This window comes from Carcharodon carcharias, chromosome 26 (genome assembly GCF_017639515.1).
Source record: "Carcharodon carcharias isolate sCarCar2 chromosome 26, sCarCar2.pri, whole genome shotgun sequence".
NCBI lineage: Eukaryota > Metazoa > Chordata > Chondrichthyes > Lamniformes > Lamnidae > Carcharodon > Carcharodon carcharias.
In genome coordinates, this window is record NC_054492.1 from 38,648,982 (window position 1) to 38,665,709 (window position 16,728).

The following is a 16,728-nucleotide window of genomic DNA, read 5'->3' on the forward strand; positions in this document are numbered from 1 at the left end:
GGAGAAAGAGAAAGGGAGTTAACGTTTTGGATCAGATAGAACTGAGTTCTGAAGAAAATTCATTGGATCATTGATCTGAAACATTAACTGTTTCTCTGCTCCCCAGAAGCTGCCATTTCTGCTGAGAATTTGCAGCAGAATTTTGTTTTTGGTGATGCACACCACTATATTTGGGAAGTTTATGCAATTCTACTGTACAATTAATAACCCCAAACCACAAACTGTTACAAAAACAACTGAATCACCTTGCAATATAGATTTGCAAATTAACTTACGTCTGAAGGTACATGACAAGGGAAGCATTCTGCAGCCCCACAGGATTACAGCGGACAGTATAGTTGATCATTGCTGCAGCAGTAAAGGCTGGCTTCCCCCATTGTAAGGAAATGGAAGATGAGCTGTTGGCTTTTGCATACAAGTGATGAGGTGGAGGTGGAGGAGGCACCATGCGATCCCGAACAGCTATCAAATAAGAAAATAGCTTAATTTATCTACTTGGGGCTTTACAAACATATTTAATGCTTGCAGTTTTTCATTAAATCAGAAGTGTGGTTCAAGTTTTCATTTGAAGCCCCACACCAGGAAAAATGTGTGGGTTTTCCACAAGTATTTATCAACTTGAAAAAAGGAATAACTGTTTCTATGGAGAACAGCTGCAAGCAAATTCTGTACTCAGGGGACAAGATGCTATCAGCCCCCTCAGAAATGGCCAACAAATTCATCAAGAAAGGTCCTTAAAGTATGTGTGTTGGTTAGCTGAATTGGAACCACATATGCACCTTGGTCAAAATATCCATCAGTTTTCCAAACATATTGAACAATAAGAGCATATTATCAAGCTCTGTAGCAAAACCAATGTATTTAAAAGGAAAATTTAGGGTGATTAAAAAGATGAAACATATTTAGTAAAATACTGAAGATTTTGCCAAACCTACTAAACAGTAAAAGAATGCTTTAAATTGAAAGTCGTGCAAAGCGCAGAGACAGAAATGGTTTAAACTCAGACAAAAATAGTCTCCAATTTACTGAATCACTGGGTATTGGTGTACTACTCAGTTGCTGACAATTTAGATTTGGAGTTTTGCAACAAGTTACATTTCTCAGCAGCTTAAGAATTGGAATTCAAACCAATTTTCTTCCACAAAATGTTATTTTCTGCAGTTTTTGTTTTCTGCTTAGCCAAAATTAAAATATTATTTATAAAACACAAAACAGGTTCATATAAATCAGAAATGATTCACCAGAAGTGCTGGTGATTCTGAAATAACTAACAGCCAGTTAGTCATGACTGTTAGGGTGCCTTTGTTTACAAATAGCATTAGTGACAAGAAATCTCATTTAATGTTTAGCTATCTGAATTAATGATTTGTGGAAGAGGATCGTAGCATTCTGGCAATGCTGCCTTAAATTATAGAGCTTTCCAAGTTTAAAGGTTACTGCATTTTTCTGGAGATAATTTGTTCAATGTTTGATACTCTGCACAATTCTAAATGTAGAATTAAAAACAAATCACTTACAGACACATCCTGGGGTGCTTACAGTTTGGTCTGCCTGGTAGCCTTCACCCATATAATTATACGCCAGCAAACGCATATGATACTTCCTTCGAGGATCTAAAGTTTGAAAGCACAGTTGCTTTATTAAAGACTTCTGTACACTCCCATTTTGGGTCATCAAGTATTTGTATTGTCAAGCATCTGCTTGCTTAGACGCTCTGTCCTGTTGTCATAGATTAGAAGAATATCTGCTGCTCAGCATCATTTAGCCTGCAGAATAATTTTTAGTAATTCATATACAAATCTGGAAAGTATAAAAGCCATAAGCTAAAAAAGTATAACTTCTGTGGGAAAAAAAAAGCGATTTCAGATGTCATGGCATTTCATGGATGATCTAAACATGGTCTATAACAGGGGAAAAAACATCAATAACATAAGGAAAGTTACAAAAACTCAATGGTCCTGAAGTTCAGGGTCCTTCCATATTTAACATGTGCTATTTTCTGCTTTTTGAGAGTCAAACTTTCCTCTGCTCTCAACTATATCTCAAACTGAAAATATCATAGAATATATCATACGGAGTATATCACAGAGCTTCAGTATGCAGATGATGTTTGTGTGCACGCTCACCGACAAATTGAGCTCCAGGTCACTGTCGACTCCTTTGCCAAAGCATACTAGAAAACGGGCCTTTCACTAAACACCCGGAAAACTAAGGTCCTTAAAATCTGATGACAAAAAAGGCGGCCCAATAGCAGCATCCTCTCCCAAGCCAACTTGTCCAGCACCAAGGCGTTAATTATTCAAAACCCGCTCCACTAGGCAGGACATGTTATTCGTACACCAAACACCCAAGCAACTGCTCTACTCAGAACACTGTTGCAGCAAAAGAATCTCAGGAGGACAGCGGAAACGCTTTAGGGTTGTCCTTAAAGCATCCCTGAAGAGGTCAAACATCCCGGCCAACTCATGGCAGACCCTGGCTTGTAATAACCAAAATGAAGTAGGTTCATTTGGCATGGCACTGAACATCGAGGGGCCTTGTTGGGATCAGTTCAACTGCCTATTTTTCTCAAATTCATTCATATTCACTGCACTATTTATTAGGCACATCAGTTGCAATTCGCTTTCAACAAACATAATATTGAGACCCAGTGATGCATCCTGAATAAGCATTTGAATCCATATGTGCCCCACCGAGTGTGCCTGACTTGAGAAGAAAATGGGGTAAAATTGGTGGGCAGAAAAGAGAGATAATCTTAATTTGTTGTCAAGCTAATTGGGAGTTATAAAGCTTTAAGTTTCATAGGACAGCTGTATTTAAAAAATCCATAACACTTGCTAATTAAATAAATTTGAATTCTGGTGAAAAATCCATCTAAATACTTCAACTTAAAAAAAAATTCATGCAAAAGCAGAGTGTGCATACAACATAGCTATTTGCACATAAGAAGTATTCTAATTACAAGTCATGTTGCCATTTTAAGCTGGCAGGTATGAAAGAACATTCAAATCAGCACTAGTGTCTCTTCTATCACTGCTGGTTTAGCATGAGAGAATCTATAGCAGTAAAGGTGTAATTTTGGGTTCCAGTCTGTTAATTCCAAGGAAAACATTATTAGGCATTGCTGCAAATAACTTTTTTCAAACATAATATACTTTCAAGGAGTCTCCTGAATTATGAAGAAAACTAGCTTGAATATTCATGCAAAAAAAGTCAAACTTTGCCATTAGCAACAAACAATCACATTAAATAAACTAGGAAATTATCTTTAGCATCTGCGTACTTGAGCATTTTTCTCACTATTAAACTAAAACATTGTTCTTAAAAGTATGAAATAAATAAAAACTAAAAGTATGGGTAACTAGCTCATGGATCTGCCTACAAAACAACTTATCTACAAGGGACCCCTGCTACTTGTTGAATGCCAGAAGATGGCCCCACTAACCATTTATCATACTGTCAAATGGCTTAAAAATGTCTGCTGGCCTCCCGAGTGGTCATCCAGAACCGGTCACTGTTCCATTAAATGGAGACAAGTGAAGGTCTAATGTCAACACAGAATTGCCCTTCCTCAGAGAGAGATACTGCTCACAGCAATAGTTTACACAATGCATCTTAACACATGAGGCCTCTCTTTGTAAATGCAACCAATCCATCATTCCACAGCTCCATGAAGTTTAAGATTTTCTTATCCACAATTGCAAAGCACTGGTATTTATCATTCTGATGACCTTTACACACTATAGTGGGGGTATTTATAGAAACTGAAGCCTACACAACATCCACTTTGAATACAAATTTCTTTAGAAAATACAAAATGGGTAAGGAATCAGTTTATTAACAAGCTGTAACTGAAATACAGCGAGCAACCATCAAGCAGAGCTATCTGAAACAAAAAAGAAACACATGGTCCCCTCAAAGAAACTTCAAGGCTGCTTAATGAATTCAAATTTATTTAATTAGCAAGTGTTATGGATTTTTTAAATACAGCTGTCCTATAAAACTTAAAGCTTAAAATAGTTTATAAATCCCAATTGGCTCGACAACAAATTAAGATTTTCTCTCTTTTCTGCCCACCCCACCCCCAAACCAATTTTATCTCATTTTCTTCTCAAGTCAGGCACACTCGGTGGGGCACAGGCCCATCAGTGTCAGCAGCCTTCTGGCACCTCAGCAAAGTGAGACTCGAGGATAAATGTCAATAGGGTACTTGATCATGAGAATATCCATGCCGGAGCGCTTTCCAGCAGAGGTCACTAGATAGCAATCAGGAGCACGAACCTAGCTGATATTTCTCCTCCTTAGCCAGAGGCATTGAGGATAATTGTAGCACCCCCCCCAGTACCACGCTTACTAAGATAAGCTAAACAGAGCACAGTCCATATGGGTCAGTAACACCACAAACCACTGGATGAGAAAGCTGCGTTTTAAATTTCTTTACGTATCTATTAATTATACTTAACAACTTATCACCGTCATAATGAATGGCAGGATTAATTGGTTAACAGTACAAAGTTAATGCTGCAACTTTTCAGATTAGCGTAACTTCTTTTCTCTGCAAAGGTCTTCAATTATAATTTTTAAAAAGTTAACAGGTTGGTGATTATTCAGACAATTCCACAGGGTGAGAGGGTGCAGATTCATTCCTGGCATTCAGTCCTAATCTAGCCAATCTAGTCAAGGGAAAGAAAACTGGAGGAGGAATCATTGGGCTGCTGATTCACAATGTCTGGAAGCAGACAACCCTTTCGATATATCGGCTTAAAACGACTTAATGGGGAAAATGTTGGGAAAACTGGAGGGTGCATGTCTGTGTAAATTCTCTTCACTGAAAAGATTAAATAATTATATTGACAAATTACACATTCTACAATGCAAAGCACATCTACTTAGCTTTTAGGTAAAATAATGTTTTAATTAAAGATTGGCCTGTGAAGTGGATGAGAAGTACATTGTAACATTTTTAAATTTTCATTGAAACAAATGAACAACAAATATAAAATTGCCAAACCAGCAATATATTGCTGTGCGAAGGTGCAACAATCAATACAGTAGCTAACAAAGAATAGCAGAAGTGTTCTCACACCAGTTTTGATACAAGTCATCAAAAATTTAAGTTTTTTTTAAGGTTTTCTGAGCACAATAAAAAATGGCAATACTGAAACACCCAATAAAAATCAGCTGAAGTAAATAAGCGTGTGAAAATGGTTGACTTTTTCCTCTAACTTGGATATGCAGAGCTCCCATTACACAGCAATACGTCTGCGGCTGTTAATGGATCATCTAAAACAAAAGTGCAGCTTTTGCTGTTTTAATGGTTTCTGGTAACCAGATAACCTACAGGAGGGCTTAGATGCAGAACACTTGTAGTGCGTTCAAATAATCCCCATAAAACCTGAGAGCCATCACTTATCAGGCGATCTACTAGAGACCATTATTTATTATACACCATCTATGTTAAAAGTTCAAACAGTGGTAACAGTGGAAATCTTTACTTAAGACGGTGTGTTATCTTAAAGGTAAATGACTATGGAGTTAATTCTGCACTATTATTGTCTTCACCATTACAGAGATGACCTTTCTGTTAAATCCTGCTGGAAATGATCCTCTGTCCTCATATAGAAAATAAAAACAGTAGAGTCATACGGACTCGAAACATTAACTCTAATTCTCTCTCCGCAGAAGCTGTCAGACCTGCTGAGTTTTTCCAGCATTTTCTATTTTTATTTCAGATTTCCAGTATCCGCAGTATTTTACTTTTATCTTTGTCCCCTTGTTGCTTTTACTTCAAATCCACACACTATAACTTTAAAGGAACAAAAGTGTCTCAGAACAGTTCCGAACGATCCAACATACGGTTACACACACTAAACATTGTAAGTAGCCAGTGGAACCTGCACTACATTTCTAAACTAAAGGCACATTAAAAATAAACCAAGTGACAGGAATATACAGACAAGGTATGATTTATTTTGCAGGAGAACATAAAGTCACAGATCACTTTTAACGGTCATTTAATTAGCCATTAATAATTTTCAGTTCAAACTGGAGTCATCTATTGAAATGACTTGTGCGATGGTAACACAGATATTGATGTTTTTTGGACTCGATGCTTGGTGCAATACTGAGTTTGTTTCTCTGGGTCAAAGATTCTTCTGTAAAGAAAACTGAACTATGGGGAAAGGAAAAGGCAGTTGGCTGTGAAAAGCACAGCTCAAATATGAATGGAACAGGAGGTCAGGGAAAAAAATAAAGACACACCAAGACAAGACAGTAGTGAAAATGAGATACAGGAGTTTTGAGGATCATAGGATGGAAACAGTAAGAAGTAGAATTCAGTGCAGTTATAAAAGGAAAAAGGAGAAATAGTGGGAGGGCAGCTGCAATGCCTTCAAGTGAAAGATGCAGTGCAGAGGCTTATAACTTATGTTAAACTAGTTTTCTTTTATTCATTCTTGGGATGTGGGCTTCGCTGGTTGGGCCAGCATTTATTGCCCATCCCTAGTTGCCCTTGAGAAGGTGGCGAACCTTGAACCGCTGCATTCCATGCGGTGTAGGTACAGCCACAGTGCTGTTAGGGAGGGAATTCCAGGATTTTGACCCAGCGACAGTGAAGGAACAGCAATATAGTTCCAAGTCAGGATGGCGTGTGGCTTGGAGGGGAACTTCCAGGCAGTGGTGTTCCCATCTATCTGCTGCCCTTGTCCTTCTAGATGGTAGTGGTCGTGGGTTTGAAAGATGCTGCCGAAGGAGACTTGGTGAATTCCTGCAATGCATCTTGAAGATGGTACGCACTGCTGCTACTGTGCATTGGACGTGGAGGGAGTGAATGTTTGTGGACATGGTGCCAATCAAGTGGGCTGCTTTGTCCTGCACGGTGTCAAGCTTCTTGAGTGTTGTGGGAGCTGCACTCGTCCAGGCAAGTGGGGAGTATTCCATCACACTCCTAACTTGTGCCTTGTAGATGGTGGACAGGCTTTGGGGAACCAGGAGCAGGTGAGTTACTCAACGCAGGATTCCTAGCCTCTGATCTGCTCTTGTAGCCGCAGTATTAATATGGCTAGTCCAGTTTAGTTTCTGATCAATGGTAACCCCCAAGATGTTGATAGTGGGGGATTCAGTGATGATAATGTCACTGAAGGAGGCATGGTTAGATTCCCTCTTGGTGGAGATGGTCATTGCAATGCATATGTGTGGTGAAAATGTTACCTGCCACTCATCAGTCCAAGTCTGAATATTGTCCAGGTCTTGCTGCATTTGGACATGGACTGATCACTATCTGAGGAGTTGCGAATGTCACTGAACAAAATCATCAGCGAACATCCCCACTTCTGATCTTATGATGGAAGGAAGATCATTGATGAAGCAACTGAAGATGGTTGGGCTGCAGACACTACCCTGAGGAACTCCTGCAGTGATGTCCTGGAGCTGAGATGACTGACCTCCAACAACTACAGTCTTTGTGCTAGGTGTGACTCTAACCAGTGGAGAGTTCTCCCCGATTCCCATTGACTCCAGTTTTGCTGGGGCTCCTTGATGCCACATTTGGTCAAATGCTGCCTTGATGTCAAGGGCAGTCACTCCCACCTCACCTCGGGAGTTCAGCTCTTTTGTCCATGTTTGAACCAAGGCTGTAATGAGGTCAGGAGCTGAGGGGCCCTGGTGGAACCCAAACTGGGTGTCAGGTGAGGTTATTGCTAAGCAAGTGCCACTTGATAGCACTGTTGATGACCCCTTCCATTACTTTACTGATAATCGAGTGTAGACTGTTGGGGCAGTAATTGGCCGGGTTGGATTTGTCCTGCTTTTTGTGTGAAGGTCATACCCAGGCAATAACACATAGGGCACAGGAACATGTATTTTCCCCCTCAGTTTTGTCCTGCAAACAGCAACCATTGCACTTCCTTGCAGTAACTGATGAAATCAGTCACCTCAGCACAGAGCAGCATCAACCTCAACATCATCTTGATCTATTTTGCACCATCCCTCCTGCACCAATAGGAAAGTAAATCCATATTCTAGCAAGAAGCCAAGAAAATTAAAGAAGAAACAAAGTAACTTTATCATTTCAGCCAGCCAGCTGGTACAATTTGCTATCAGGTCCACAAAGAGTTATTTTGTCAGATAAAAAAGAGAGACTGGCTAAAAAGAGTGAAGGTCCACAAACTGTCTTTTGCTTCAATGAGGGAGTACCATACACAGTTTACACCTAAGCCAGGGCTTCCCACACCGTGGGCCGTGATCTCCAGTCAGTTTGAGACACGAAATTTTGGCTGCCCTGGAGCTCCGGCCGAGTGTTAACAGCTATGAGGCCCCTTTAAATCCGTGTGTTTTTTTAATGGTGGGACTGGCCTAACCGATCCTCGAGGCCCGATTTCTGCTCTAAAAAAAAGTCAGTGAAAAGGTAGGTGCTATCTATTTAAAAGCCCTGCAGTTTAAACAGCTCTTCGGCGCCACCCACCCCCCAACCTTACCCTCCCCACCCCCCCATTGCTCTCACAGTTGTGCCCCACCCGCTCCATCTGGCTCACACTCTGGGATCACGGCAATTTTCAAGCCTCAAAATAGGGTCACAGTGGGAAAAAGTTTGGGAAGCACAAACCTAAGCTATTGATTAAAAGAAACAAGTCGATTCCTGGGCCAGCTGGTGTGCTGCAACAAATCTCTGCACAGCTCAGCATCTCGCTATTAGTGCGTAAAAAACCCAGAATAAAGCCATCACTGAAGATCCCATTGATCTTTCCAACAGCTGAAGTTGCAGAACTTCCCTGCCAACAAGTACAAACAGTATCATCCCAGATTAGAGCAATACTCTCACAAACATAGAACTGCACAGTGTGTTGCGCACAACCATCTTACAGTAGATCTCACTAATTGAGCATTTTATGTATATAATGAAAACAAAAAGTATTTTTATTAAATCCAGCAGCAAACTTAGGATCTTGCTTTACAATTAAACTTTTATTACCATAATACTGCTTACCAAATTCCAAATTAAAAAGTTTCTTCCCAGTTGTTCAGATTTTAGACTCAGTTAAAGGGACAGACAACTCATTTGGAAAGAAGTATTGAAGTTTAAATAAACCAACTAAATATGTGGATTCTAAGAACTGAGAACGAACATCAAGACTACAGAGAGTGATCTGATATTCGAGATAATGCGTTCTAGAGTTGCAGAATGAAGTTGCTTGCTTCCTCACTCCTGAGACTTCAACAGTCTGTTGAATCTCTCAAACTAATGAGACACAGTCTCAAAGGATTTTTAAGAGTCTTTAATATTTTAAAGCATGTCGCAGTTCATTAAGCACAATCTTCTGCATGAATTCAGTCACTCGGATGCAATCTAGAGCATCAGTACAGCAGAGGCAAAATTTAATTGCTTGTCCATTCTGTAAGTGAAGCCCCAAGGACCGCTAACATTTCAAACCAACTTAAACAGATCACACAAGATCAGATTACTAACTATTGTACTTTAGTTCTTTATAAAAGAAATCTAGACCCAAAATCACGAATGTTGCTTTTAATGCGAACCAGGATGGAAATATTAAATATTCATATGAACATCACTGTGCCTAGGCCCTGCCAGCTTCACACCAGAGATAACAACTGCAATTTTCCTTTTTCCTGTGCCTTTTATATTTTTTCTTCCAAGTGTTTATCTAAATTCCTCTCTAAACATGTAAATCATGTTGGTTTCAATAGCCACTTGTGATAATGCATTCAAAGCTTTAATAGTGCATTATATGATTTTTTTTTAAGTGTTCCTCTCCGTGCTCCAAGCGCTAGTCCTAAACATGTGCCCTCTTGCTATTAATTATTGGCCAGCGGTAATAATCATGCACCATCTTACCTTCTCAAACTCATTCACATTCCATCTTTCCCATGGCATCAACATCCTCTCTCTAATGGGACACCCCAAACTGCACACCAGTATTCAGCGGAGTTTAAATAATGGTCTTGCAAAAATTCATCACCCTCTCCTAGCTTTTGTATTTACTGCCCCTATGCGTAAAGCCGAGAATCCCACTTGTCCTATTTATGGCTTTTTCTACTTGAAATCGTGCTTTTGAAGATTGGTGCATCTGTGCCCCTACAACTCTCAATTCTTCTACTTTATAAGATTTATTTCACTATCTTTCCCATTGTGCTTTTTCACAAAATACACCACTTCAATATTAATGAGAGGGGCACGATTTTATATGAGAAAAATATCTATCCCATTGCTTTAAAAGAAACAAAACCTTGTGTAAAAATTAACCCATTATCCATTTGCTGTCAAGTAGAAAAAGTTGGAATTTATTGAAAATAATCAAGTCAACAGATGGCAAAAATCAACTTTGCAAGTCTCAATGTGGGTCTTTTATAATTCTCAATTGGATACAGGGAAATAATCAACAAGCCCGAACTGTGACACAATGCATTTACTCAGTAGCTTCTAGCATGATCCTTCAGTACCTTGGTGCATACCCAACAATCAGGACAAGATCTGCCCAGGCCTATTTTTGGGATTGCCAGTTGTTACGCTGTACCCAAATGGGAATTAAAGAAACACACAAAGACATGCAAAGCTCAGTGCTTCATGTCCACTTTTGGGTTACTTCTCCCCCATTTTCACATCTAAACTAGCCCCACACCCTAGGCAACCACTCCAATACTCCCTCTTATTTAGAGAAGTGCCTTGATCGCTGCTCTTAGCACCATCCCAGGTTTAGATGAGAAGTTTATATTGGTCCCCACTAAGTCAATGGATAAAGCTGCTGTGTAAATGGGGCATGCAGGAATCTTCGCCTGTGTAGAATAAGTTGATCTCAGCTCGATAAGATGGAAATGCTACACTGCACTTCAGTTTCCAAAGGGCAAAAAAAAACTTGCATTTCTAAAGCACCGTTAGGAATAATCCAAGGCTGAATCACAGGATTTGCTGCATGATTGCAATTTATAGTTTAAAAAAAAATCTTCCTTAGAATGTTAGGTTTTTGAAAAAGATTAAAATTTTCACATGGTATAATTTTTTTTTCAATTGCACTATCAGCAAGGCTTCTATGAAATGTCTACTGGTGTGAAAACATGGTATATATTGCTGGTGTGGTCATTTAAGACCTTTCAATGGCCTATGGCAACATGTTGCTGCACTGTCTTCAATACTCCACAGTGACACAGCGCATGGTTTGTGGCCCCAGTCTACCAGATTAGAAGGCTACAGCCACACTTTAAAAAAAAGTTAGGAAAAATTCAGTTTTAAGCTCTCCCACAGGTCCAGTAGGTAAAGATATCACCAAATCTTATCCCAAGCAACAGAGACCCAAAAGCCTCATGTTTGATTTCAGCCACGGTGCAAGTTGCAATGTTACAATTGTGCCAAGCGCCCCTCAGTTAGGTGAGCGCAGTTGGGAGGGGCTGGGGGAGGTGAGCATAAATTAGTCAGAGCTCCAATTATTGATCACCATCCGACGACTTGTGTCTAACAGTTCAGGTTTTTTAGTGTTGGATAGGAACAGGATTGACCTCCACAGCCTATCATACCTCACTACTCAAGCTACCAAATGGAAGGATGGTTAATATTGGATGGCAAAGCCTTGCTGGCACCCATAGAGCTGGATCTCAGCAAGGCTCTGGCTTGGAGAGACAGGGCAGAAACTGGGAGAGAGAAATGGTGCAATAGCAGTGAGCATAGATGTTTTTCACACGCAGTGACCCATGCAGATTAAATATATTTCTACCTATACCAAGATGTGCCCAAGCCATCAGTTGTGATTTTTCGGTCTTCCCTTTTAACCCATTGGTTTCCCCAGAAGTAGTTGTACTGCACTCACACAGGAAACAATGAGCAGGAGCAGTATTCCAGTACCTCGTCCAAGGGCTTATCATGCAGCATATACCTCAACAGGGTATACTGTTGGGATCCATCACAGTAAAGCCCCATCGTCCGATGTCCACATACATTTTTCAGCAGTGGTCAGTCAGAAGCAGGAACTCTGATTGACTTTCCCTAACTCTCAGACACTGAAGTCAGCTAGTCTGTTCATCATGAAAGAACTGGAATGGTGTGAACAGGAGTCTCAAGTTGTTATACAAATAAAAACAGCGTACTTCAACTTTTCACTTTTGGCATTAGCAAAGCATCACACTGCAGAGTCTCGTGGATTGGTAACCTTAATTGTTCATTTAAAAAGTTACACCAACATGTCAGCCAAGCATTTTGGGCTACTTGCCAAATGCATCATTGCCAGCAAATGTTTGCTGACCATTCATTACCAATGACAAGCTGTAAATAGCTTTGCTTCAAAAAGGCAATTCCCTCATCTGTTCGAAATATTTGCGAATCTTAAAAGTCTTTCAAAAAAAAGGCTAGCAGGTCACCAGTAAGGGGGAAAAAACTAAGATAAATCTGGGGTTAGAACCATGGAGAAGTGGTTTTCTGAAGGGTCATTCCACCCACACAAACCTTAATTTTGTGGTGATAAAGACAAAGACAAACCCCTGAAAAACCAGACCTCTCAGTTCTAAAAAGGTCCCCTCTGGGACCAAGCAACAGATAAGGGCTGGCTAGACAAGACAAAAACAGTGTGCCTGTGCAGAAAATTTACAGCTCTGTTTTTTTTAAAAAGCTCTGATTACTTAATACAAGATGGGGTTTATCAGAGCAAGGCATGCAAAATGTTTGTCTGCGATCCAGGCTAAAGTTTTGACCTCAAGCAAAAAGTGGCTGCCTTTGCTGCTGTCCAGTACCTGGTGAGCTCACAGTATAATGTCCTGTAATAGTCCAGTGGGCTAGCCTGCTGGGGTGAATACAGTGCCCCAAGCCCATTCTTAGAACACAATAAAGCTGCAGCAATTATGCAGGAAAGAATCCAACCATGTTAGATGGTGACATCTGGGCCATGCCCTTTGACACGCTTAGAATCTGCCTTGACTAAAGTCTGCTTTTGAAGCAATGAGAGACTGAAGTCTGGGGGACTGCAAAGGGAGAAGTGACACAACAAAGCCAAAAGTAAGCTGTATGATATTACAGAAACCTCCTGAAAGGCTAGTTTTTCTACCCATAGCAGCTAGACAAAAGATATTGCTGCATTTAATATATGCAATCAGTGCAAGTATATCTAGGTTCTATCAGTGCAAGTAACAACCTATCCACTAATAAAAAGCTATTAAAACAATTCCCATATTTTGCAGCACAGTAAACATTCACAGCACACTGGGATATATTTACACCATAGCAGGCCACATTCCATTCACATTTAGGTGATTCAAACTAAGTACAGCTATTTATCTGACTTTTACTGCTGTCTTCATTCGTTATAAAATGATCAGGTTGACATGTACTGTATTTACATTGGGCATTCAAATGAGATAGGGGTGTTGCATAGTGAGCTGAATACAATTCTCTGATGGCAGTAAGTGGCAGCAGAAGTCAAAGTTGGGAGCTTATACCTCAAATCAAATTTGGAACAAATAATTCCTCTCCCTCTACATCAATTCATTTACTGTGGATCAAGAAAGTCAAATTTGCAATTGTAGAGCAAACCAGGTTTGAGAGATTTAATTGCTGCTCCCGTTGTAAATCCTTCCACTTCTTCATGGTCACCTGATGTTTATGATTTATTTGTGTAATCCTGCCGATCTCAAGCCTTTGTTCTGCCCCCTTTGAAGACCTTCGGGTCAAACACTCCCTCACTCCTCCACCCCACCCCCATCTCCAATATAAATGGTTCTTTTTCTACTGGGCAATGTTATTTGGAGGTGAAAAATCTTAATCAAGATAGTACCAAAAAAGGGTAAAAGAACAATTAAGGGTGGTCTAGAAATTCCAGAATAATTTGCAACATTATAAGCAACTCATCCAGTACAGGGTTATTGAGATCCAGCTGATATTTCAATAACTAACATAAACCATTGTAAATAGCAGTGTTAAGATACTGGGAAAGGGAGATGATATCTGTTTTGCCCAAACTATGCCCTCAGGCCTAGAAATACTTTTTCTTCTAGAATCAGCATGGCTCTATTAGTTTTCATGGGTTAACTACCATTGTGACCTTGTAATAGAATGAAAACTTATATTTATCAAACTGGTTAAATTAAGACAACAACCTTGTGCTTGATACAAAGAACAGAACTATTTCAACATAACTACACAACTTCGTTGGCTGCAGTAACCTTCTTGTCAACAATACTTTTGCCTCCCCACAGCTGTGACCTGTTCTGTAGTTCAGTACTGCAATGATTTAACAGTACAAAGGGGTTTGTAGTTTCACTTTTAACAAACTGTTGAATGGAAATGTGTTTTTCACTTAATGTAGTTTATGTACAATCACCTGAGAAGGGATGAAAGTTATATCAAATGAACAAATCTCAAACATTCAACCTGAAGAAGTTTGTCTTTTTAATGTTGACTTTTAATATTTCCTTTTAACTAAAGTTAATTTAGACTTAACTAGTTCTCAGTGTCCTCTCAAGTAACTACATGAGTAAAACAGTAATAAAAACAGAAAATGCTGGAAAAACCTCAGCAGGTCTGGCAGCACCTGTGGAGAGAGAAAGAGAGTTAATGTTGAGTCCGTATGAAGAGTCATATGGACTCGAAACATTAACTGTTTTTCTCTCCACAGACGCTGCCAGACTTGCTGAGTTTTTCCAGCATTTTCTGTTTTTGTTTCAGATTTCCAGTATCCGCAGTATTTTGCTTTTATGAGTAAAACAGTCTTTTATCCTTTGGTGTTACAGTTGGGAGTTGGGCCTAATCCAAATACAGTTCAAATGAGCCAAGAGCCATTACCGACATTGGTGAAAGCAAACCATTTCTCTTGACATGCTGCAGGTATCTTCAATCTCTAATGTTCAGAGGTGACTTGTCTTCATCTGTTTTATCAGCAGCAGAAGGGATGGAAAGCATTGTTCATATGTTCTGAGGCCTATGGAGGCACACTTGCCAATCTGTGTTTGGATTTGGCTTTGCAGGTAAACTGAATTAAGGGGGAGTTATTGGCGGGGCACATTTCTTCCCCATCCCAATTCATTGCTTTATATTTTCCAAACTAAAGATTGTGTATTTTTTATATATTCGTGAATTTTGGATAACTGGTAATTCTACATTGTTCAGCTTACGGATTTCAAAATGAACAAGGTGTAAAAACTCTTGCAAAGAGTTTCAAAGCTGCTCATCAAGGCTACTTGAATGTTACACAATTGAGGGATTTATGTAACTTGGAAACTACAGATGGTGTTTTTTTTTTAAAATGTTTTAAAAAAAACATAATTTGATAACATTCTTCTACATTTAAACACACGTGTATAGAATTTGCACAAATCATGATGGACGAAAGATTACCCTTTGAAGACTATGGCACTGTGGAACAGCAATTGGTCTATGGCTCAAACATTTCCCCATCTTGACACTTTTGAGAAGGCAACAGAGGGCATTTTTCTGTCTTTTTAATACAATGGAAAGAAAATGATACAGGAGATTTATCAAAATATTCTGACCATAATTCTCCCTGGCATATCCTGGCTGTTAAATTTACTGGACCGAAAAATATTTAATGTATATAAAGCAGCAGCAGACATTCATACAATCGGCCCGGAAAGATTATTTCAGATCTCTATTAGAGTAAGTCAAACCAACATAGCAAAGCTGCTTTACTGCAAGGTCAATTTCATTTAGCACATAAGAGTGATATTTTTGAAAGGGGTCAGTCAGATAAAAGAAAACACATGACCAGTGTTTCCAAACTCTCCCATACGAGTTAGATGCTTCCTTAAATTTAAAAATAGATATTAGAATTATCAATAGGAAATTTTATGTCAACATTTTCCTCTGAGGTTTTTTGAACTTGGGGCGAGAGGTCTCAACAAGCATGTGTAAGATTTCTATAGCAAGCTCCAATAATTACAGAATGTGAAGTCTTCAAATAGCAAACAAGGAATTTCATATCTCACCACTAAAAATAAACAAAGTCATTCCAAAAACTAATATCTGTGTTCATACCATAGTCCAAAGCAGACACTTCTAATGATCTCGGGTCAATGTGAGGATGGAAATTGCAATTGAGGAAATTGCCCTTGATTTGGAATCCTGGATATGATCTGTGCTGAATGCTACCTACGCCCAAATAGACCACTGAATCTGAAAAGCTAAACTTTGCCATTAACATCACATTCCAATTTGTTACATTAGTGGCTAATGCAGCTTTAGTGTCATCATAACAATCCGAAGCACTTCACAGCCAATAAGATCCTTTTGGGGTGTAGTCACTCGTGTTACGGGGGCAAACACAGCAGCCAACTTGTGAACAGCAAGATCCCACAAACAACAAATGAGCTCTGAAGAAGTCATACGGATTTGAAACGGTCTTTCTCTCCACTGATGCTGTTATACCTCCTGCTGAATTTTTCTAGTATTTTGTTTTTGTTTTAGATCTCCAACATCAGCGGTATTTTGTTTTTAAATAAGGTTAATGACTAATTTACAGAAAATGCAGGTCAGGCAGGATATGAGGAGAACTGTATGCTTTTTGAATAGTGCCATGGAGTTTTTTTTTTACATCCACCTGAGCAGTGAGGTAGGCCTTTGTTCAACATTTCATCACAGGAAAGCTACATAAACTTCATGCACTGTAATTACACCCTCTTGCCAGTGGTGGCAGTTTAGTGCCTCAATTTTGCATATTCCAGCCGCTTCCAAAAAAACGCTGCACTACAAGTAACTTCCTGACCCATTTTTTTCTAATCATT

General features: G+C 39.4%; 1 protein-coding gene across 1 annotated transcript in view; it reads right to left on the minus strand.

Moving 5' to 3' along the window:
• LOC121269873 (protogenin-like) overlaps positions 1 to 16,728 on the minus strand; it is a 114,495-nt gene that overhangs the window by 9,931 nt on the left and 87,836 nt on the right. The window contains exons 12-13 of the mRNA XM_041174911.1: positions 1,518 to 1,613; positions 276 to 462 (exon numbers count right to left, since the gene is read on the minus strand). Coding sequence (XP_041030845.1) covers positions 276 to 462; positions 1,518 to 1,613 — 283 coding nt within the window. The remainder of the gene's footprint in view (positions 1 to 275; positions 463 to 1,517; positions 1,614 to 16,728) is intronic.